At 47.9% G+C, this 23,859-nt stretch overlaps 1 protein-coding gene and 1 long non-coding RNA gene across 6 annotated transcripts in view; one reads left to right on the top strand and one right to left on the bottom strand.

The window, feature by feature from the left end:
• TNKS (tankyrase) overlaps nt 1–11,735 on the bottom strand; it is a 150,075-nt gene extending 138,340 nt beyond the window's left edge. For both annotated transcript variants that reach the window (XM_053303344.1, XM_053303345.1), the window contains exon 1: nt 11,070–11,735. In XM_053303344.1, the coding sequence (XP_053159319.1) occupies nt 11,070–11,601 (532 nt within the window). In that variant the 5' untranslated portion in view covers nt 11,602–11,735. The remainder of the gene's footprint in view (nt 1–11,069) is intronic.
• Nucleotide 11,736: 1 nt separating this feature from the next.
• LOC128347958 (uncharacterized) overlaps nt 11,737–23,859 on the top strand; it is a 46,323-nt gene continuing 34,200 nt past the window's right edge. For 2 of the 4 annotated variants that reach the window (XR_008317850.1, XR_008317848.1), the window contains exons 1-3: nt 11,737–11,876; nt 14,066–14,193; nt 15,687–15,847. This is a non-coding gene — a long non-coding RNA (uncharacterized LOC128347958). The remainder of the gene's footprint in view (nt 11,877–14,065; nt 14,194–15,686; nt 15,848–23,859) is intronic. The other 2 variants (XR_008317849.1, XR_008317851.1) reach the window with 1 other exon arrangement.

The following is a 23,859-nucleotide window of genomic DNA, read 5'->3' as shown; positions in this document are numbered from 1 at the left end:
GCCCGCTGTTGAGAATGCGCCCGAATTAACATGTCGTCGAGGTACGCATGGACCCTGAGGCCCTCCAACCTCATGTGTGCCACCAAGGCGGCCAGCACCTTGGTGAAGACACGTGGGGCCGAGGATAGACCGAAGGGTAGGGCCTTGTACTGATAGTGTTTCTGGTTGTAGCAAAACCTGAGAAACTTTCTGTGGGAGGAGTTGATGGGTACGTGAAGATACGCCTCCTTGAGGTCTATGGAGGCCAGGAAATCGCCAGGAGCAATCGCCTCCCTGATAGAGTGAAGAGACTCCATCCGGAAACGCCGCTTCCGAATGTAGCGGTTCAAGCGCCTGAGGTTCAGTACCGCCCGCCAGGAGCCGTCCCTCTTGGGAACCAAGAATAAAATGGAGTAGACGCCACGACGGAACTCTGTTGGGGGCACAGGCTCTATGGCCTGAATCCCCAGCAGGTGGTCTATCGCCTGCCTCATCCGAAGGTGTTTGCCCCTGTTCCTGGATCTTGGGGAGACAATGAACTGCTCCCGTGGCCGGGAGGTGAGTTCCAGGCAGTAGCCCCGCTCCACTATGCCCAGTACCCACCGGTCTTGTGTGGATGCAGCCCACCTGGTGGTGAAGTGCTGCAGCCTGCCCCCAATCGGAAGATAGTCAGTTCTGTTTCCGGTTTTGCCGGCCTCCCGCCTGTGTGCCGGGGAAGCGTTGTTGGCGTGGGCCCGCTCGGCCTTTCTGGTTCCAGTTAGAGTTGTTTCCCCAATGGGGTCGGCCCTGGGGCCGAAATGGTCGGTTGTCCCGGTTGCTAGAACCCTGCTTGTAGGAGCGAAAGGATAGTCTGTTAGTACGAAAAGGCCTACGTGTCTCCCTGCGCCTCGCGGGCATGGCCTTTTTCTTGTCCTGCGTTTCCACCAGCACCTCATCCAGGGACTCCCCGAAGAGTTTACCCCCATTGAAGGGAGTGGAAGCCAGGTTGGACTTTGATCTAGCGTCCACCTGCCAACTCTTGAGCCAGAGCGACCTGCGAAGGACTACGTTAGCCGCTATAGCTCGAGATGATGACTGAATCGAGTCCAGGCTGGCATCTGCCATGAAGGCCGCTGCTTTAGCAAGCTTATTGAGGCCTTGCCTGAGCTCAGTCTGGCCAGGTTCCAGCTTGTTAAGGAGGTCCTTGACCCATAATACCGAGGCTCGGGCCATGATAGAAGTGGATGCCGAGGCTCGGATGGAGTTGGCCGACGCCTCGTGTGCTTTGCGCAGGAGTGAGTCTGCTTTCCTATCCTCTGGGCCTTTAAGTTGCTCGTCCCCCTCTCTGTTCACTATGGCTCCGGACACCAGGGCCACCACCGGTGGGTCTACTTTGGGCACCGATATTTCAGCCATAGCTTCCTCGGGGAGGATATAGTACTTCTTTGGAAAGGAGCTGGTGTGCCTGGTGGCTGCTGGGTTAGCCCATTCGGCCCGCATAGTGTTCCGGAAGAGAGCCGGGAAGGGCACTACCGGGGATTGGCGCCTGGGCGAGGGGAAAACCTCCCGTGCCAGCTGACCCGGGTTGCCCTGCTCCTCTGGCTGCGGGGCTGCATCGTTTATGGCTCTCCTGGCCTTAGCCAGCATTACATCGTAGGTATCCTGGGAGAACAACCTCAGGATAGGGCCCGGGTTCTGTGGGGCCTCCTCCCCTGACAGCTCCCCTTCCTCCTTGTCAGAGGGCTCGTTCTCACTGCGATTCCCTGTGCTATCCCTGGGGGTCGGTGGGGACGTAGGTCTCGCTGGGGGAGGGGGTGAGACCCTTCCACTGGGGCCAGCTTGATCCTCACTAGACCCCTGACCGCTTGCAGGGGCGACCCTTGAAGAACGCCTGCGTCTTACTGCATGGGTGCGAGGAAGTGTCCTCTCAGGGCTGTCCTCGGAGGAGGAGGACTGGGACCTTATCCCTGACCGTCCGGGGGTGAGTTGTGGCGGGGAGCCCCGTGGAAGTCTCGAGGCCCTCCTCATCTCCCTGGCCACTGCCTCTTTCACTGAGCGCGAGAGTGCTTTGGCATTCGCCCTCATCTCGCTGGCCATCATGTCCCGGACCCATTGGGCTCTCTCTTGCATACACTCAAAATCCCCGAACGCAGCACTCACCTGTCGTCGCGTGGGGATCGACGCCGTCTCATACCTGGTTTCGTGCTGGGCCGCCTGGGGCAGATGGTTGAACTGCGGAAGGCGCGGCCTTGCTAGCCCGTCGTCATCCGAACTCCGTGCCCGGGTATATGCGGCTTGGGTGAGTGGTCTATGGACTTCCCCCAGCGTGCGGACATCGCATGTGGCGTGGGTGAGAGGTCTATGGACTTCGCCCAGCCATCCGCTTTCCTCCGTGGCAAGGCTGAGAGGTCTATGGACTTCGCCTGCCGGGCCCCTTGTGTACCCCCGTCTCGGGTGAGCCTCCAAGACTTGCCCCCCGTGTGTTCCCTGATTCAGTGTGGGGAGACATGCCGCTTGGGGGTAGCCTAGACTGTCCTGGTGGAGTAGTCCCCAAGCATTGTAGGCTGTGGAATCCACCTCAGCCTCTATGGGTGCCATATGCAGGAGGCCAGCAGGTGGCGCTGCTGCGTTGGCCCTCGGTCCTGCCGGATCCTCCACGTGGTTAACTTCGGCCGTGGAGGGCCGAGCAGAGGCGGCAGACATGGGGCCAACCCGCTGCGGGGCCAGGAAGGCCGGCAAGGCGGCGGAACTGCCGGGGCCGGCAATGGCGGCGGCAGCCGCAACGGAGACGGCCTCGGCGGGCATGGTGGCGATGGCCGAAATGGGGGCGGCCCCGGCGGCCGCAACCGCCGCAGGAGCCTCTACTGAGCCCGGGTCCCCCGCAGTGGTGGTGGGAAAGTCCCTGGAGGAGGCGTGAGCGGTATGCGCGGCTGGGGCCGAAAGGAGGGCGGCATGTGCGGCGCTGGCGACCGCAATGGCAGCGGCCTCTGTGGGAGGGGGAGCAGCAGCGGCACCAGCCGCAGCGGCAGAGGCCCCAGTGGTGGTGGCCGCCATGGCGGCTCGAGTAGCAACTGCGGCGGGGGCAGAAGTGGTGGCTGCGACCCTGCTGGTCGCTCCAGGGGAGACTGGCGTGGCGGCGCTTGGTGGAAAGCCGCCTATCCCCGGGGCGCCTGGTAAGGAAGGCCCCGGCCGAGGCGGAAGGTCTGAGCAGGTGGAGGAAGCGAGGGACAAATCTCCGCTTCCCACCGGCTGCGCGCCGGCCACGTGCGTCCCCTGGTCTTTCGGCTGCTGTCGCGAAACGCTGCAGGCAGCCTGGATCAATATCCTCTCGCTCTGTCTGGAGGCAGGCAGGGTTGAAACCAACTTTCCCCCAATTTTTGTCCCCTTGGGGTTCTTTTTTCTCTTTCCCTGGCCCAGTGAGTCAGGAGAAGAGGAAAGGTGCCGCTTTTTGGCCCTTTTCTTTCCTGCCTTCTGTTCCTCCCCCCCGGTGCCCTCTGAGAGGGATCCCAGAAGGGAGTCCCCTGTCTGAGCTAGATTCATAGTTAGTATAAGGGAGCTCACCAGAGTAGAAAAAGTTGAAAAAGATCGTTCTTTGGGCAGGAGCCTGCCCAGAAGCGTCTAACCCGGAGCGTAGACAGGAAGGAACTGGGGAACTACGCCTGGGCATGCTGGGAGAAGGGGGACGGACCTACCTATTCAAACACCTGAGACTTCCTGTCTACCTGGAGCAAGGGGAGGAAGACAACCCATTGTAAGCTGTGACCTCCTACTTCGAGGGAGAAAACTATAACTACTGGTAGCATAGGGCCTGAGCATGGAGTCTAGATAGCTAGACACCTCTGCTGTGACAATACCCCCAGCAAAGGGTTCCAGAATCCCCACAATTGTTGATTTGGGATAATAAACAGCCAACCTGGGGCACATGCATAGTTTTGATTCGACACTTCTATAGGAAACTTCACCAGGCTGCACAGTTATTTTTGGTACTCCCAAGTCCAAAGAGAGCAGGCCTATAGAATGTAGTTTTGGAGACTCCTATTGGGAATCTGACTTGTTCACAATAAACACAGCAACTCCTTTGTCAGATTCTTCAACTATAATGTCGGCATTGTTTTCAAGGCTATGGATGGCATTATATTCCATGTGGTTGAGACTGAGGCAAGGGGTACTGCTTGTCCACAATTTCTCTCTCAGCACGAAATAATAATTTGAAATCATGAGTTCTCACACTAATTACCTTAACTGGACCTCAGTATGCAATTGCTAGAGATCTGTCCCCACAGCCTGCCTCCTTTCTACTAAGATAAAGAGACTCATTTATTTCTAATCTTGTCTCATGAGACAGGTTTTCCATTCAACCATTATGTACAATTGTTATCGTCTGAATTCAACCTTTCTGAATATGACTGATCAAAGATGGACACTAAAACAAAATGAGATCCAACAACAGCCTGAATAATTACATCAATAACTTTGCTCTTCTATGCATCCAAGAATTATATATCTACTTCGTAATCATAGTTATGATCTTCAGATAATTTTCTTGCAGGACTGACAAGCCCAGAAGAGATACCCAAATAGTAATTAGTCCCCAAGAGCCCAGTCTTAAATTCTCTAATACTGGATTTCGATTAAAATTTTACTTGTAAATAGGCCATAGCAACAATGAAAATTATACATCAGCATATACAAATATTAATCAAACACTAACAAAGCAGTACAAGATAACCTATAATACGATTGTATCACCTACAAACTTAGGCTTTTAAACAAACACAGATTATACAGATATATGAAATCTTCAGAGCACAATGGCTTTTTGACCCTAACTGTACCAGCAGTTTCAGCAAAGGCAGCTAGTTTTAATGATCAACTTTCAGTATTCCAATTATATTACATATTCAAGACAAATCAAGTTCCTAAATTATTATTTCTCCTCTCATTCCAAACATTCCAGCACGCAAATTGGACCACCTTAAAGTTATAATCCATTATCTCAAATCAAACCTTGTACACAGCTGAACAAACCCTCTTACCAGCTCTGCATCAGTGGGTGCTATTGCCCTTCTGATGATCCTCCTCCTCCACAGAATTCTCCATGAATTACAGAGAACATGGGAGAGGGAAGTTACATCAATTACCACTAAGTTATGATTCTGCGCTTGGTGCACCTACTCAGGAGCACTCTCAGGGTATTTTGTACACAAGCACACACATACAGCTACAGTAAGCACTAGCAGACAGCACAGAAAGGCAGCTTTTTGTGTAGTAATTCAGTTCACTTTAAGGCTTTTTCTGATAAGAGCAGCAAGCTGTTGCCACCGAGTACAGTCTTTGTTTGATCTTGCTGTGCTGGTAGTTTGGGCACCAGAGTTTCCACTTTTTGTCAGATTGTCTGCAATCAAGTTGTAAAGCAGGAAACAACACAAACTCCTTTCAGGAAGGCTTGAAAATTTGTTAACTACTCCTGCTAACTGAGCAAAGAGGCATTGTTTAAAGTGGTGAGTCTCTCATATTTAGCAAGGGAGTGCAACATTTCTCCTGGTGCCTACCTTGTATATCTTTTTAGAGTAAGAGCCCTCTGGGGACAGGGAACCATCTTATTTATTTTTCTATGTAAGCTGCTTTGTTGCTGAAAGCAGTATATACATATTCATAATGAACAACTTCTGTATGCTTAATTGTTTGCATGAAAGATTAACCCAAAAGGTGGAGCCCATGACCATCCTATGTTTGTAAGAAATCTGTTGAAAGATGAAACACTTTGAAAAAGCAAGCTCAGTTCTCCATGAACATCAGCCATGGATTCTCTATACATATCACATAGCATTGGGGGCATGTATACACTCCTTTCACACAGCAGCACCAGCCAGGCCTATCAGACCTCACCACTGTTTCACAAAAGCTGAAAGCATAGCCTACAACATATCCAATACTACCTGGCATCTAGTGCTGCCTCTAACTTTGTTCATCAGTGTGCGGAATGAGTTTTGTCCTGGGTGGCCTTATCAAAGCAGTTTGTGCACATGTGCATTAAGACTGGGGCCTTCCTATTTCAACCTGAGCAGGGTCTAAAATTAACTGAGCATACATCAAAAAAACTTGTGAGCATACACACAAATGTGCACACCTTAGAGGGAATACTGCTGGTATCTGCATATTGCAAGGAAAGGGGTGGCGTGGCCTAGCTGTCTTTTGGGAAAGCTCATCTGTCATTACAGCTCTTCTCATTGAAGAGTTCCAGAGTTTCTTTGAAAAGGAGGACAGGAGAACAGTACTGCTCAAGATTACAGCAGCAAATACTTTTTAAAAGCATACAAGCCAGTAATAGTTCAATTACGTATCTAAGATGACAGACTGGGTTGGGTGGATAGTATAAGGTGCCTTCAATACATAATTCTTATTACACTCATTTTGGAAAAGCAGCACGTTTTCTTATCACAGTGCAGGATCACTCACTAGAAGAAGCATCAAGTCTTTAAATAAACCATATGGCAGCTCCAGAGGGGTAATATAAAACCTATAACAGTGCAGCTCTCATGATCCCCCTTTCTTGTCTAGGCATGCTGAAGTTTCCCCCGTTTTACAGTTTGCCTTAATTGACTCTTGCCAGAAATCATTTTACAGGGTTAAACAAAAACATGATGTAGATCCCTCAGAATGAAGGGAACATTTAAAACTCTGATATGAAAACATCTCGAGTGTTGCCATGTAGAAGAGCACAAACCAGTCAATGAGCTAGCAAGTCCACTGGGCTTATTTTACCAGAAACTATGGGTTATTCTTCGTCAATCTTCCAGTTATGCTTTCCCTTTTATCTTACGACAATGCTTCTATCTGTCCATTGTAGTAAAGATAAAGCATGGAGGAAAACTCAACTTTTGCCTTCATTTCCACGTGCAACATTGCAAACTATGCAGCTCAGATTGTTGAGAGCTAAAAATACTGTAATGGTTATACAGTTTTACCAATCATTAACATGGTTGTGCTGTTCTTAGGCCTAACTCCCACGATCCCAAACATCTGTGGTTTATTGGATCAGGTACACAAACTGAATGGATGCCAAGCCCACACACACCCTCTCTGCCCCCACCCTCTTCAGGTTGGCCACAAGGGTGTGATGGGAGAATCCTGGTTTGTTAAGCCACAGCTCTAAGTGTCATCTGAACCCAGAAGCCATTGTCTAACAGTGGCTTACAAACCAGTATTAAATGTGGTTTCATGCCCGGGCTTGCAAGCAATTTAATGTAAACCGCAACTTACACGTCTGAAAGACACATGGAGCTGTGGTTTAACAAGCCAGGAATCCTTCAATCAAAAAGTGAGGAGGAAAGTTGGGGATGGGGGAGAGAATGTGCAGGCACATGTGTAGGAAACTGCTCAGCTTCTGCTCATGTTTCTGATTCAACAAGCCATGGTTTCTTGGATAAGCTGAACCAGGTCATAATGTTGCACATGCTTGCATACTGCAGTCTTGTGATACACCAGATGTAAAATGGAACACAGCAATGCCATTAGCGTTCAGTGAGAAAAAGCACTAAACTAAAAGATTCATCTATGACATAAGACAAATTACTAGCAGGACACCTCAGACTCAAGACAACATTGTGCCCTAAAGTTTACAACTACAAGCATATTTTATGTCTTGAGTATTGTGTGTTATGAAGTATCTATGAGGTCAACCAGCTTTCTGATACAGAGATTCTAATAATAGAATCCTATTAATTGATCAAAGAGACACCTTTTAAAGTGGTGGTTCTCTTATATTTAGCAGGGGGAAGATCAACTGGCGCTATCCAACCCCAGCACAGAATCCCTCCTGTTGCTGGTATATGCCTTGTGTTTATTTTTAGACTGTGAGCCCTTTGGGGACAGGGGTCCATCTTATTTATGTATTTTTCTGGGTAAACTGCTTTGAGAACTTTGGTTGAAGAGTGTTATATAAATATTCATAGTATTAGGAGTAGTAGTAGAAAAATAAATAATAATACTGCTTATACATTACACACACCTAACACAGGTGCATAGTAGTTTAGCTACCCAAGCGTATTAGTTGAGGAATCTGGGTTAAGACTGAAAGTCATTCATTTGCTTCCCAGTACTACATTATTAATTATATTACTACTACTACTACATTTATATCACACTCTTCCTCCAAGGAGCCCAGAGTGGTGTACTACATACTTGAGTTTCTCTTTCACAACAACCCTATGAAGTAGGCTAGGCTGAGAGAGAAGTGACTGGCCCAGAGTCACCCAGCTAGTTTCATGGCTGAATGGGGATATGAACTCGGGTCTCCCAGGTCCTAGTCCGGCACTCTAACCACTACACCAAGCTGCCTCTCTTCATCAACAGGAAAGCTACAGAAACAGCTTGAACTAGAAACAGATCCAAATTACCTTTGATAAATCACAATCAATATCAGATAATTAATGCAAGACAGAGAAGATGCTTTGCTACCAGCAGCCCTATTTCACTTGAAGGCATCAAGAAGTTCTGAGGGGATTCTTTCAATCATACAAGGCTTTTTTCCTTAGGACTAAGGAACGTACAAGTATTTCCTTGAGGTATATTGGTTTTCAATTTAAACCATATCCTTTTCTTGTAAGCCAAGGATGCAGATCTACACACAGCCCCTTCTGAAGCACAGAACGGACTGACACCTACATTCTACATGCTTTAGTGATACCACTCTTCAACACACCACAATGATGAACCTCAGCCTTTGAAAAACAATAATTCCCAGCAAAACATGGGCCTTCATGTCCTCTAGATAATTCTCATATTAGGAATACAGAAACCTTAAACTTAGTAACTATGCATACAATTACATAATGCAAGAAATATCCCAAGAATAAAGGGCTTTCACACACAAAAAATCAAAGGTCTCTTTATACTGCCCCTTCAGTAACACAACAGCTAAAACATGCAATCAAATTATTTTCCACTTAAATGTACAATACAGATAATCTGAGAGGCTCAAATGCACTTTTAAGGGCAGATGTAACACTACATAAATACATTAATATTATACTGATTTAAGTGACATGTAGGCCACCCAAAGGCACAGCGGGGAAGCAACTTGCCTAGGGAGCAAGAATCAGTTCAAATCCCCTGGTATGTTTCCCAGACAGTGTTCCCTCTAACAGGGATTCCCAGACGTTGTTGACTACAACTCCCAGAATCCCAGGTGTAGACCTGTCCTTTAAGTGACTCATAAACACCCTGTAGTCCTCACAAGTATGAGTTCTTCTGACTACAATAAGCAGTGCTTTTGAGAACAGACAAGCATTCGTCCTGTGCAAATTAAGGCCATTCCACACACTACATGGCAGTAAACTAAAATTTGCCAACAAAAATACACTCAACAGGGAGCTACAAACCATGTCGGCTCTGAGTCAGTGCCCATAATCAGCCACTCAGTTCCATAAATATTTATTCATGCAAGCCATCTTCTTGCATGAGTAGCAGAACATCCAAGGAGCAAGTTTATAGGCAAGCTCTCTATTTCCCTTCTGTGAACTACAGAAATCACAAGCTGATATTTTTCCAGCTGACGGAAGGGAAACAGCAGTCTCACACAACTTCCTCACACTGACATTTCACTGTCCCTACAAACTGGCACACTTACAGAAGCAATTATTTGCAGAAATGAGTAGTTGATTTCTGTGAACTCGAGTTCACAAATGTTTATACCACTGTCTTTAAGATGCCAAAACACTTTTTATCAAATGACCATGTGAACCAATCCTCTGATACAGTATGCATGTCTATATGATACACATGCTTGTTTCATTTGCTTCATGTTTCCAGGTGCACACCTTAAAAACACAGGTATAAAGACAATGTGTATAGCAGCACTTACAAGTATCTACCATTTGCACGTAACATCAAGAACCTATGGGACCTTATGCGCCATGCCCTTTAAGGAAGAAAATAGAACCCTCAAGGGGCCAGGCCCTCTAGGACTACTTCCAGTTCGTGTAGGAACTCTGTCTTCCTCTTTGCCCTCAATGGGCCCAATCCGTCCAGACATTCTTCCTGGAAAGATAAGTGTGTGGGTATTTTCTGTGCAACCCGGCTAGGCCCAATCTTTCCTGCTGTGCCACTCAAAGAGAGCAAGTGAGCAACAGAAGGTGGCAATTATCACCTCTCAGTAGCTTGCACTCTGAGTGATGTGGTTAAGTGGAGATTGGGTCCCAAGTTTCCAATCCTCCTTGCTGCATAACCACAATGCAAGGCTGCACAACTTCAGTCCTTAAACTGCTTTTAGATTACAACTCCCATCATTCCCAGCCAGAGTGGCCAACAGCTAGAGATGTTGTAGTCTGCAGGAGAGCTGAAGATATGCAGCCCTGCCACAATGCGAGGATGGTCAAATGAATGGGCAGAAGAAACAACTGCCCACGCTTTCACTCATATGCTCTCTCTGGATCTCTCCACTAGCCCCAATTCCTCCCAATCATGTGATAAGAGCAAGCAAGAGGATAAAGGCAACAAGAACAGCTACTGCCTCCTCTTCTTGCTCTTCCTGGGCAGACTCACTAGGCCCCATGCTGCCCAGGACTGCTGATAGAGATCAGGCAAGAAAGAAAACAAAAGCAATTGGCTGCTCTTGCAAGGTGTAACCACTACCTTCTCTCTCCTTGCTCCTGGGCAGCATGATAGCACCAAGCAATCAGCAGCAGTGATCGCCCTTTCCTCCCTCACACTCTCTGGGGCAGCCCTGCTGAACCTCCCAGAAAAGGGCAAGAAGAGAGTAATCATCAGAAGCAGCACTGGCTACTCCTTGCAACTGCCACTCACTTGCCCCCCCCCACCCCGGTTCTAGACAAGGGAGCAGCAGCAGCCGCCCTATATCACCTGCCCTCCCGACTCTGGGCCGAAGGAGGGGGTGCTGCTGCGGCCAGCCCAGCACAGTACAGAGGGAGCCAGGGGCGCAGCCGCCGCCCCAGAGGGTCCTGCTCCCACCCTCAGCGGTAGTGGTGGTGGCGGCGGCGTCTTCTCCTCAGCAACAGCGCGCCAGGGGGGTCAGCAGCATCGGGCTAGGCTTGCCCCAGGCACCTGGCGGGGTCGACCCCCGACGCCCTTCTTCCCCGGCTTCTCCTCACCTGCAGCGAAGTGCAAAGGGGTGGATTTCCGCCCGGCCATATCCTTGGCGTTGACGTTGGCGGCGTCCACCAGGCGCCTGACCCGGGTCACGTCCCCATTGCGGCAGGCCTCCAGCAGCTCCCGAAAGGCGCCGCTTCCCACGGGCGGAGAAGGCTGCAGCGGCGGAGGGGGCGGGTCAGGGCTCTCCGCGGCGACGGGGCTGGAGGCGGCCGAGGACGACGACGACGACGTGGAGCCGGAGCTGCTGCTGCTGCTGCTGTTGGCGGCGCTGCTGGCCCCGGAGCCCGGCGGCGGGGGAGGCCCCGCGCTCTCGCCCACAGTCTCCGGGGAGAAGGGCCTCTCCGGCGCTGCCCCCTCCCGGCCGCTGCCCGCCGGAGCCTCGCCTTCAGGTCCGGCTAAGCTGGGCCGCTGCTGAGGGGAGAGGCTGGGGCTCCGGGGAGGCGAAGTCGGGTGATGGGGCGGGAGGTGAGGGGGGTGATGGTGGTGGTGATGCTGCTGCTGTGAGCGACGCGACGACGATGCCGCCGCCATTTCCCGATTCTTAGGAGCGCTCGGCTCCTGTCACTGCGGCAACCGAGAGGGAGCGCCCGCCCTTGCTTCCGGCTCCCTGCGGCCAATCACGGGCCCGGCCTGAGGGAGGTGACGTCAGGCGTTGTGTCGGTGATGGAAAGCGTAGAAGCTGTCCCCCCACCCCCCGCGCGCGAGGCCCAGAAGTGACCCAGTTATCACGGACCGATCCTGCAAAGCACTTTTCTTTCAGAGGAAGCAGCAGCAGCACCGTGGAAGTTAGTGGGATTCTTTTCCAGGTAAGCATGCAAGAAGGTCGGGCTGCCACTTTAGGCTGACGAATTGCCGAGTCTTCAATTGTGTTTTGCTCCGAAGTAAGATATTGGATGGCTTCCAGTAGAGCACTGATTTTTGAAATATTTATTGGAGGTATAAAAGCCAAGCCAAGAATAGAACAGATTAATTGTTGATTGTGTCAGTGGTCATTACTGATTAATCAAACGACCGCATCAAACAACCACAGATTTAAAAAACAGAATAAACATGAAACAGTAAGTTAAACCTAAGGACAGCCATATCAGACCATTGCAGCCATATCAGACCCAAATAGGACAGAAATAAATCAAACAACCTATTTGGACCCTGTCGAGAAATCGCAGGCATACAAACAAGGCAGAGATAAGACAGAATTTAGATCCAGAAATGGATTATATTAAAAGATCATGGGTTTTAAACAAGGCAATGACAGGAATGTTTAAGACAATATTAAGAAGACTTAACACTAAAAAAAACCACCCAACACCACATGGGTTTAAAACAAACAAGGTGATATGACAAGGATGTTTAAGTCAATAGTGTTTAAAATTAAGAACTAAAAATAGTTAAATTGCACTATTAAAAGCGAACATTTTTCCACCCCAAAGACAAGACTTCACGTTTTGGAGTCACCATGACAGTCAACTGTCATGGTGACTCCATGGTGACTTTATTTGTTGTATTTGTTGTATTATTTTTATGCCAGTTTTTATATGTTTTTATACTTTTAACATGATGTTTTTATTGTCTTTTTATTGTATGTTTTTAACTTTTGTAAACCGCCTTGGGGTTATCTTTTTAACGAAAGGCGGTATATAAATGCAAAAATAAATAAAATAAACTCCTAGTGTTGTTCTCTTAGCCGTGAGGCCTTAATGACATAAGAGGCCACTCTTTCTATTACATATTGATTTGTTCCCCACAATTAAAAAGGCAGTTTTGCTTTTATATCCCAGAATTTTCTTTTCTTTTAAAGGTCCAGATATTGTTCTCTGATACTCGTTGACATTCAAGGTAAAGTTGGCATTCAAGGATTTAGTGGTCCAGATCTTCCAAAACATCAGCCTTGAAGCTACAGAAACTTTCTTGAGCCAGTATACCCCAAAACTGGCCAAATTTCACCATTGAGTCCATTTGCTCAAAACACAGCTGAGTGAAAACTTTCTGGCGCTCCATTTTCATATTGAATGTCAAATAATTCTCCGGCTGAAACTGGTATTTTGCACCAGCTAATCAGTATGCAGTTCTTGAGGCCAAAAAGGGCAGCTGTATCAATTTGGGCTAAAATTTAAAACTCATATCTAATACTCTTTGTTTATAAACCACTATTGAAGCATTTCCAAGAAAGATCAGTGCCTGGACCTTAAAGCCATGATGTAATACTGCTTGTGAATTCTTTCAGCAGGCAAAGTTTGGGTAAACCCTGTATTTCTGTACCATAGATCAACATTGGAATGGCTTTGGCTTTGAAAACCTTTAACATTGGCCTTATTGAGCCTGGATACTTATAATTTAAAAGCTTCTTTAATGATTGAAGGCAAGCAATAGGTCTCAAAGCACACTTCCTTAGCTGTGGAGACCAGGGACCTGCAGCCGTATAGACTACTCCAAGGTAACAGTAGGATTTTACCTGCTCTATATCCTTACTGTCCAAACATTATTTATATAAGGCCTTTTCTTGCCAAAACCCACAACTGGATTTAGCGTTATTGATTACCAATTCATTTTCTTCGCAGTATGTACTGAACTTTCTTAGAAGGCTTCTCAAACCAACCTGTGAAGTTGACATTAAAATCATGTCGTCAGCTAGAGAAGAATATTTACAAATCTGGACCTAAAACAAGCCGGCAGTTGCCCAGGAACTTGAAAATCACTCATGGGGATGATCCACCCACCTCAGCCCTTTCATAGGTTAGGGGCCTTCTTGGGGATCGGGACGTAGAAAGTCCCAAGTTCAATTCCTGACAGCATCTCCATGTTGGGCTGGGAAAGACACCTGCCTGAAAACCTGGAGAGTTGCTTCTGAGCAACGTAGACAGTCCTGAGCGAGATGGACCAAGGCAGGGTCTGACTCAGTAGAAGGCAGCTCCTTTTGGGTCTCTCCTGCACCATTCCCTTTCTTATCCCTCTCTCCCTGTTCTTGGGATTTTTTTTTTTCTTTTGTCCTTTTCAGATGCAGAGCCTGTTTTTCAGAAGCCACCCCTGATTTCTCTGAGTCCAAGATGGCTCCATTGGACACCAGGGAGAGGCTGATGTCCAGGAGGATCTCACAGGAGAGTGGCGGAGATGCCACCTTGATAGGTAAGGTGAAATGGGTGGATGCACACAGGGGTGGAGCCAGTATTGGGTGAACAGGTTCAAAGAACCAAGCGGCCGCGCCTCCTGCATCTGTGAGATGTGAGAGGTGTTATTTCGCTATGAAATAAAGTTATTTCAGCCCCATTTGGAACCAAAATTGGCCCACGCTGTGTTAGCAACACGGCCAGAGTTACTCGCTCCTGCCCTCACTGCCAACGCAACGGGGCCAATCTCCCTCCCAACAGGCATCAGATGTGGGGGCGTGGCTAGCCAGCCCCCTGCATCTGATGTCAGATGCAGGAGGTGGGGCCAGGGGGGCACAGCAGTGGCCTCCCTCTGCCACTGGATGCACCCTCTACTCTCCCTCTCTCAAAAATCCCTGTTGTCTGTGGTCTGCTTTGAAGTTCCCCTGAGCCTTTTTGAGGAAGATTCTCCTCTCCAGCCTCTTGTGAGCTTTTACAAATATTTTGTTTGGTCAGGTGTTACCTACCCAAGGCTGTACTACATCATAATCATTATTACTATTATTACTATTATTATTATTATGTTACATTTTATATCCCGCTCTTCCTCCAAGGAGCCCAGAGTTCTACGTACTTAAGTTTCTCCTCACAACAACCTGTGAAGTAGGTTAGGCTGAGAGAGAAGTGACTGGCCCAGAGACATCCGGCAAGTCTCATGGCTGAATGGGGATTTGAACTCTGGTCTCCCCGGTCCTAGTCGGGCACTCTAACCATGTTGGCTCTCATACATGATTCCGAGACAACACATTTTCTCTCATGGAACTTAAGAATAACATTGCACAGACTCACAAAACTTATGTAAAGGATGAGTCATCAGTGGAAACCATCCAATCGCCAGGCTGATGTCTTTCCTGTTAAACACTCCTGCTGCAGCACAGATCCCCAAAGGTGGGCAAGTATTCCCGCCTACTCTCCCATTGCGGGACCCCTGGGGTAACTTGAAGGAAAGACACTTTTCACATGCTCCCCCCAATAAGCATTTCTGTGAAACCCTCAGTAGATTTTTCTTGTGTCTGTAACAGTTTCCTACAGTGCTGAACTCAAAAGAGCTCAAGGGAAGGCAGAGAGCAGGAGGGGGTGTAGGGAGGAGTTATGTGGGCAGAGGGATGGCAAGGGATGGAATGCTTGCAACAGATCCCCTGGCTGGAAAGCCTTTCCCTGGCCCATTCCTCTTTTAACCACTTGCCCCTTTTCCTTGCTTATAGACTTGAGGGGGGGGAGCCTCTGAAATCTTTGCCCTACTTTTGTGCTTCCCTGAGTCTTTTTTTTTTTTTTAGGGGGAGACCCTTTTCTCCAGTCTGTTCCACAGTTTAAAAATATATTGAGTTATTACAGTTGTCAACATTCTCTTTCCAAATCTGCATTTTGAATTCTGCACAAAGCCAACGTGAAGAGAGTATTTTTTAAACTCTATCCTTGATTATCTCTGTTTCATTCTCCTCCATCTTCCCATCGTGTTTGCATCCTTTGCAGGTGGTCTATGAGGTATCAAATGTTTCCTTCTTTGTCCATGGCTAAGTAACCTTTGAGGAGGTGGCTGTACATTTCACAGAGGACGACTCTGCTGGATCTGTACCAAAGATCCCTGCACAGAGAAGTTGTGGAGGAGAATGGTGGGAATGTGGCCTCTCTGGGTAAGACTCCCAGTTTTCCCCTGAAGGGGGAAGGTAAAAGTGAGAGAGAGATTGGTCTGATTTACTCTGTTGGTGAGCACGTGGTGCAGATATTGCCCGGGTCTTGGGCCAGAGAGCCAGAGTGATAAAGAAGGCTTATTCACATGACCAGACTAAATTGGAAGCCCACTCTGCTTCTTTGCATGCTCCTGCACACTCCTGGCCCCAATGAAGGCAGAGGGCCTGGAAGCTCAGGTAAGCAGCAATAGTGGTGTGCACGAACCGTTCTGGAGGCCATGTTAGAGGCCTCTGAACCGGTTCGGAACTTGGCCGGTCCGGCACTGGGGGATCTAGCTTTAAGGGCGGGGGGGTAGTACTTACCCCTCCCGCCGCTCTTCCCCCTCCAGCGCTGCAGTTAAAAGTGAAGTTTTGGGGGCAGCAGCGTTCCTCTCTGCCGCCCCTGCCCCCGTTGTTGCCTGGAAGTAGAGCAACGTTCCAGCACGCATGCACCCGTTGCTGCCGTGCGCACGTGCGCCGCACATGTCACATGCGGCGTGCGTGTGACATGTGCGGCACACGCACGGCAGTGACGGGCATGCCCCAAAGGGCGCATGCGTGCTGGAACGTTACTCTACTTCCAGGCAACAACGGGGGCAGGGGCGGCAGAGAGGAACGCTGCCGCCCCCAAAACTTCACTTTTAACTGCAGCGCTGGAGGGGGAAGAGCGGCGGGAGAGGTAAGTACTACCCCCCCGCCCTTAAAGCTAGACACCCCCCCCCCAGTGCCGGACCGCGCCTCCGTGGTTCCGTGCACACCACTGAGCAGCAGGAGGAGGCGAGAAGTGTGCCTCCTCACCACTGCTTCTGCCACTCATCCAGGCTCCCAGACCCTTCGCCTCTGTCAGGGCTGGGAGCATGCTCAGAATGAGGAAACACATGCGCCCTGTATCTCAATCATGGTGCATGCATGCCCTCATTTCCAGGAAGCTCCTGGCCCCGGCAGCAGCACAGGGGCTCAGGAGCCAGGGGAGGCAATTCAGGGAGATGAGCCGCTCAAAAGACTAAGGAGCTGGGGGCGGGGGGTGAGTGGCAGTGCCTCCACTGCCCCAGCACCAGAATGCCATCTCGCCACCACTCCTGCCACCAGCCCGCGGGAGTTGGGTGGTGGCAGTGGCCACGGAGATGGAAAGAAAGAGCAATGTAACTCATTGTATGTATTTTAGATATATATTGCATTGTATTTGTGTATTTTATTTGCATGAGTTTTAATTCAATTAAACTTGGCCTGCCAGAACTTCAAAGTTTAACTTTAATAGAATTCACTTTAATTAATTTCATTTTAATTTGTTTAAATAAAATAAAATAATTACTGTTAAGGGTTAATTTAATCAACAGCACACTAAAGATTGACCTCGGCCACCACACACCAAGTCACGGTTGTTTTTGGCCCATTAGGGCATTTGAGTCGTGAACCCCTGGTATAGAAAATACTGAGCTGGGTGGACCAATGGTCTGAGTATAAGGCAGCTTCCTTATACTGGGAGTATGGAAAAATCACTTAAGTACAAGTGGAGCACTAACTAACAAGTAACAAGTAAGTAACAAGTAGGAACCAGTGTGGTGTAGCGGTTAGAGTGCTGGACTAGGACCTGGGAGACCCGAGTTCAAATCCCCATTCAGCCATGAAACTAGCTGGGTGAGTCTGGGCCAGTCACATCTCTCTCAGCCTAACCTACTTCACAGGGTTGTTGTGAGGAGAAACCTAAGTATGTAGTACACCACTCTGGGCTCAATCCAGACAATCCAGACCACCTGCAGAATGGAAGAAAGGCAAGATCCAGTCACTGTGAGGTCCATCTGTCCAGGCCAGGCAGAAGTGGGGGTCACGCTATGGGAGAAAAACCTTGTTAAGCCTGCTTTAAAGGAACATTTTCTGGCCCCCAGCAGGGGTCATCCATCAGCACCACCTTTTGGGAAACAAGGAAAGAACTTCGGAGCTAGTTTGGAGTACAAAGGGCTTCTAGGGCAAGGAGCATCTGCCCTCTCAATTGGTCCAACATTTGAAACCCGAATTTTAAATTGCATTTGTAGGCTGTTTCATGAATATGGTGCATGCAGGAAAGAGTGAACCCTGACATAGAGATATTACGTTTGCACACATAGATCTGTGGATCTGTTTTTAATCCATGCCACAAATCCATGCCAGAATCCATGCTTCTAATGTTACAGAAGCTGTTTAATTTTAAGAATAACTGAAATGTCTGGGTCACCCAACCCTAAGTTTGCCCTGAGAAGAAAGAGTCTAGTTCAGCGGTCTCCCTCTGAAGTGTTCTGTGGAAGTCTGAGGCTGGCAGCAAGCAGCGTGTCCCCAGGAGAGGAATAGGTTCTCCTTCTGGCTTTGGAAGCTTCTGTTTTTCATGTCCATGATTCTTAACTATCTCAGGGGCTATCAAACAGGCCCTGATCCTTTGGACTGCCATCATCCTCAGCTGTAACGGCCTAGGCCGCTGTGGCTGGGGATTATGGGAGTTGTAGTCCAAAAACATCTGGAGACCCAAGTTCAAGAACCCCTCTATTAGCCTATTGAATTTGAAGCCAATCAGGACTGAGGTTGCCTTTGTCTGCCATGGAAAGTAATGATTCCTCTTTAGATGTTAAATCAGCACAGCAAGAAAGACAGCATTGACCCACCTTACAGGGTTGGTGTGAGGACAGCAACAGGATAATGCACGTGAATGCATTTATTTCTTTTATTTATCATTATCCTGTATTTCAACATATTATTTTCAAGGTAGCTTACAAAATCATTTAAAACAAACAATTACAATTAGAGTAGAAAATGATGGTTTTCTATAGCCATTGGGTTGGTTCCTGGGAGCCATTTAAAAACCACAAAAAAACCTGGAAGCCATTAGAACACAGTTTGAAGCCATTAAAGGCCTGCAGAAATTGAATTCGCTGTTCACCTGGTGCTTAAAAGTCATTGGACATGAAGGAATCATTCTTATCTTGTGAATATCTGGGCTCTGTGGATTAATGTGACAAACTCTTTGTTACATCTTTACATTTCCAACCTTCCAGCCCCACTGTGGGATTCTCAAGTTCACAAGCTCCCTCCCCTCCTGCAAGAATCTTAGCTGTTTCTTCATTCCCTACAAGAGGCTCTTCGACTGGCCACACGCTCCGGCCAAACCCCATACCAAAGGCTCCTCCCTCCCTGGTGGAGTCTCTTTTTCAGGAGACGGCATGCCTCCTCCTATGATGCACAAAGATCACGGGCCAATCGGCTGATGGAGGCGACAGAATTGAAGGCATCACTGAACTGCAGCTGGAACAGAGTGGCTGTGTCCAAGCAAGTAAAGAAGGTGATCAAGGGCATCCCTGAGCATGTGAAGAGTGCCCTTGTTGCTGAAGCCTTTGCAAGGCAAATAGGGAGCCTAGACGTCAGTAGTTGGAGGTATACAAATTTGTTAAAAAATATATATCAAGCAAGCCCTCTTTGGTTTGGTTGGAGCTGACTTTCAAGCAGGCATGCTGAAGACTAGCGCCTTATTTGGATTTCCAATTTAGAATTCAATTATGCTTTCAGGAGCTGGCAGAAGGGCGTGTTTCCTGGCTACGGAATAACTATGGAATTAATTGTCACAAAATAATTTTGAGCGTTCTTTTCCCCCCTGCAAGAAAGCAAAGAGGTCCAGTCCTGGAGTGGGAAATGGGGTGCTGCCTACACCTCATTTTTTTTGATACCACCTATGCCTTGATGCTACAACTCTGAGCATGTGCAGAGTATCCTTGTTGCTGGGGCTTTGAGCATGTTTAAAGCAACTTTTTCATACCTGAGAAAAAAACACATCGGGATTGATTGATTTTCTTAATGCACATGTGGGCACAAAACATTTGGTTCTTTTCAACCAAAACATTGTAATTGCAGGCTCAACAGTAAAGCAATGTAAATTCCACAGAATGCCAGTACGGTTTGATTTCTGAGTAAAACATGCTTGCTTACCATTCTACCATAGGGGGGTGGGTGTGTTTTAAAATCAAAATGTAGCTGCAGTACAATTGTGAGGCTTATCCTCTTTAGTAAATTCCTTTATCCTGAAATAGGAATTTCAGTGTAATTATTCTCCAAAATACATAAAAATCATAGGTACCCATGTTGGGCCATTGGGGGTGGAGGGGGGATCCAAACATCAAAGTAGGGTGATATCCTTATTAAGACCAACTAATATAATGTGAAGTAGTGAGCAAGCTTTTGTGTTTTCTAGATCTTGTCTTCAGACTGGATGTTAAGCAAAACAAAGAGAGAGCTAATCAAATTTGGGTATGATGGGAAAGCCGCAAGTTCTGCAGTTTATAAGTCTTAGGATGGCATGCAGGAAGTTATATTGATCCTTTACTGATGGAGCTACACTGGCTGCCAATAGGTTTTCGGACAAAATACAAAGTGCTAGTTAGCCCTAAACAGCTTAGGCCCTGGGTATCTAAGAGAGCGACTTCTTCATTACGAGTCCCACTGTCCATTGAGGTCATCTGAGGAGGTCCGTCTCCGGTTACCGCCAGCTCATTTGGTAGCTACACAGAGATGGGCCTTCTCGGTCGCTGCCCCGAGATTGTGGAATGCGCTCCCTGCTGAGATACGATCCTGCCCATCTCTGGCAATTTTCAAAAAAACACCTTAAAACCCATCTTTTCGCCCAAGCTTTCTCAGCTTCCTAAAGTTTTTGGGTTTTAATCTCTGGTTTATTTTTAAATTGTTCAATTGGTTTTTTTAGGTTTTTTGTATATGTTTTCAACTGGTTTTATGCCATTGTTAACAGCCCAGAGATGAAAGTTTGGGGCGGTTTACAAATTTGATATAAAATAAAATAAAATAAATAAAATACAGACTTAATTTGATTACCTTTTGTGGGTGCAAGACAGAATTGATTCAACACTGACTGCTACTGGATTTGTCCTAGTGGATGTGACACCAACACAGAACAATAGTCGTTCAGTTAAATGGTGCAGTGGGGAAATAACTTGCCTAGGGAGCAAGAGGTTGCCAGTTCGAATCCCCACTAGTATGCTTCCCCCAGACTATGGGAAACACCTATATCGGGCAGCAGCAATATGAGAAGATGCTGAAAGGCTTCATCTCATACTTTGCAGGAGATGGCAATGGTAAACCCCTCCTGTATTCTACCCAAGAAAACCACATAGTGCTGTGGTCGCTAGGAGTTGACACCGTCTCAATGGCACAACTTTACTTTACTTTAAATATCAGTAGCCCTTAGGGCAAACTCAAATCCATCTTATACTTAGCAGAGGGTAACCAATTTATGTATAGAACCTCCTGCCCTCCATCTTTTTTTACAGACTGCAGACTGTGGGGCCTCTTCTTTGGTTTGCTTAACATACAGCCTGAAAAATAATTCTAGATCACTCAAAAGCTTGCTCGTTCTGTGACAGTTGGTCTTAATAAAAGTATTCCCCTGCTTTTATTAGTGGAATTACTAAGCTGCTTGAGTGGCCACATGGGGGCAGCCTTAGGGCATTTTCTAGTCTATGTTTGTAAAATTAGACTCAGTTGTACGTTTTCCAGTGTTATGTGTTGCTTTAGGGAAATGGTTTTCAAACTCCCTACCATCAGGGAAGCCTCTCCACATCTCGTCTGCTGAGATACTTCTCCATGTCTGCCCGCAGACTTCCGAAGATTCCGAGCCCATACAGCACCCTTGCCAGGCTTCACGGTCACCCTCTTTGAACTGAGAGTGCATCCTAAAACATTCCATACGTTGCTGGGAAAGATCAGTAGCGATGGGAAAGCGGTCTTTCCAGGAAGCTTGTCTGCCATGACTTGTCTTCTCTTTGAGAAACCTCTGATAAGTTTCCTAGGGTTTCCTAAGGCACTGTCTGAAAATCACAGCTCTAGTGGGCGTACTTAGTCTTTCTGCTCTGTATTCATGTAGCCTCTCTATCTAATGACAGTATAGAAAACAGTAAAGCAGTTCACCTGAGCAGAACTTAGGCAGGAGGGCTTCTCCTCCTGCTTCTTTCAGCATCTGGTTCAGACTGAGCCCTCCAGCCCAACTGCCATTTTAGGACTATCCCTGGCGGGGCCTCCACCCTTGTTTTCATCTCACACAAAAGCAGAAAACAGGAGCATATGCCCAAACTTGGGTAGGACACTTCTCCTCCTACCCACGTTCTGCTCATGGAACTGAACCATGGAAGAGTGCCAGTGAATCAGAGAGGGCGGCAAAGAGAGAAAAGCGGTGAGGAGGCTTAAAAGGGCAAGATGTTAGTTATAATATATCCTTCCTTGGGTTGTTAGTGCATTCACATTGGTTGGCCTCTTCACCAATAGACTGGCGAGGAAAAGAAAGAAAGAAACGAGCAGCAAAGGACTGCAACTTGGGTGTCTGAGATACTGATGGATAGTATAATCCAAGGAGACTCCTGATGGAGAGGACAGCTGGTCTTGTGCTGGCAAGCATGACTTGTCCCCTTAGCTAAGCAGGGTCCGCCCTGGTTGCATATGAAAAGGAGACTAGAAGTGTGAGCACTGCAAGATATTCCCCTCAGGGGATGAAGCCGCTCTGGGAAGAGCAGATGGTTTCAAGTTCCCTCCCTGGCTTCTGCAAGATAGGGCTGAGAGAGATTCCTGCCTGCAACCTTGGAGAAGCTGCTGCCAGTCTGTGAAGACAATACTGAGCTAGATAGACCAATGGTCTGACTCAGTATATGGCAGTTTCCTATGTTCCTATGATGTTGGGGTCTGGACTCTGCCTTTCTCCTCCTCTACATGATGTGAAGACTTTCTCTGTTCTGTGATGACGCAGTCTGAAAACATGTGGTGAGGCCGGGCAGATATACTGAAAATCATTCCCTGAGGCTTGAATCGAATCAATCAAGGGGGCTTCTCCTTCCCTGTAGGGCAAGGCTATTTGTGCAAAGCACAGATTCCATTGCTAGCTGGACTGAGTCACTCTGAGTGGATTTTGCCCCACAAATGTCAAAGGAAAAGCTATGCAGATGTGCTGCATTTTGTTAATATAGCTGAGCTCAGCTAATTACTATGGGCCACTTCTCCACTAAATTGTCAATTGGTTATTCATAACAAGTTGGGAAATGTACTGTATCTTTTCTACTCCTAGAAGGAATGTTTCAAACTGTTGTCTGTCTAGGCAAGGAAATTCCTCCCTGCGTGGTTCATTTCTTTGAAATAGAGTCTGCTGAGGGGGGTGGGCTGATGCCTCTCTGTAAGGGAAAGAGGTGGGGGATGTCCTATTCAGTCAGATTGCTAGTTTGACCTGAGGTACACTGCCCATCACTTGCACATGCAAGCAACCACTTATGTAAGAACATAAGAACAGCCCTGCTGGATCAGGCACAAGGCCCATCTAGTCCAGCATCCTGTTTCACACAGTGGCCCACCAGATGCCGCTGGAAGCCCACAGGCAGGAGTTGAGGGCATGCCTTCTCTCCTGCTGTTGCTCCCCTGCAACTGGTATTGAGAAGCATTGTCCCTCTGAGGCTGGAGGTGGCCCACAGCCACTAGACTAGTAGCCATTGATAGACGTGTCCACCATGAATCTATCTAAGCCCCTTCTAAAGCCATCCAAGTTGGTGGACATCACCACATACCATGGCAAAGAATTCCATAGATTAATTATGTGCTGTGTGAAAAAGTACTTCCTATTGCTGGGCCTAAATTTTCATGGGGTGACATTAAATAGAGGGGTGCTTTGCAGAGCTACCCTGAAGCAGAGCAGTCCTGGCTACACAGCCTCAATGCTGGATGGGGGAGAGAGAGGATGGGAGGGAGAAAGCGAGCAGGTGCTGGCACAGCAGCAGAGGCGGTGAAAAGGAGAGGCTGGTGGTCAAAGCTGCTACCAGATGCATGCTGCCTTAAGCAGCAAAAGGCAACAATCTGGCGATGGCCACTCATACAGAAGCTTTTCCCATCACTTTATTTCCACACCAGGAGAACTGGCCAGGAGAACAGGAAGAGAGCTGGTCTTGTGGTAGCAAGCATGACGTTGTTGTTGT

The sequence above is a fragment of the Hemicordylus capensis genome, chromosome 2 (assembly GCF_027244095.1).
Source record: "Hemicordylus capensis ecotype Gifberg chromosome 2, rHemCap1.1.pri, whole genome shotgun sequence".
NCBI lineage: Eukaryota > Metazoa > Chordata > Lepidosauria > Squamata > Cordylidae > Hemicordylus > Hemicordylus capensis.
Note: the sequence above shows the minus strand (reverse complement) of the source record. Positions and strands in the feature narration are given on the sequence as shown.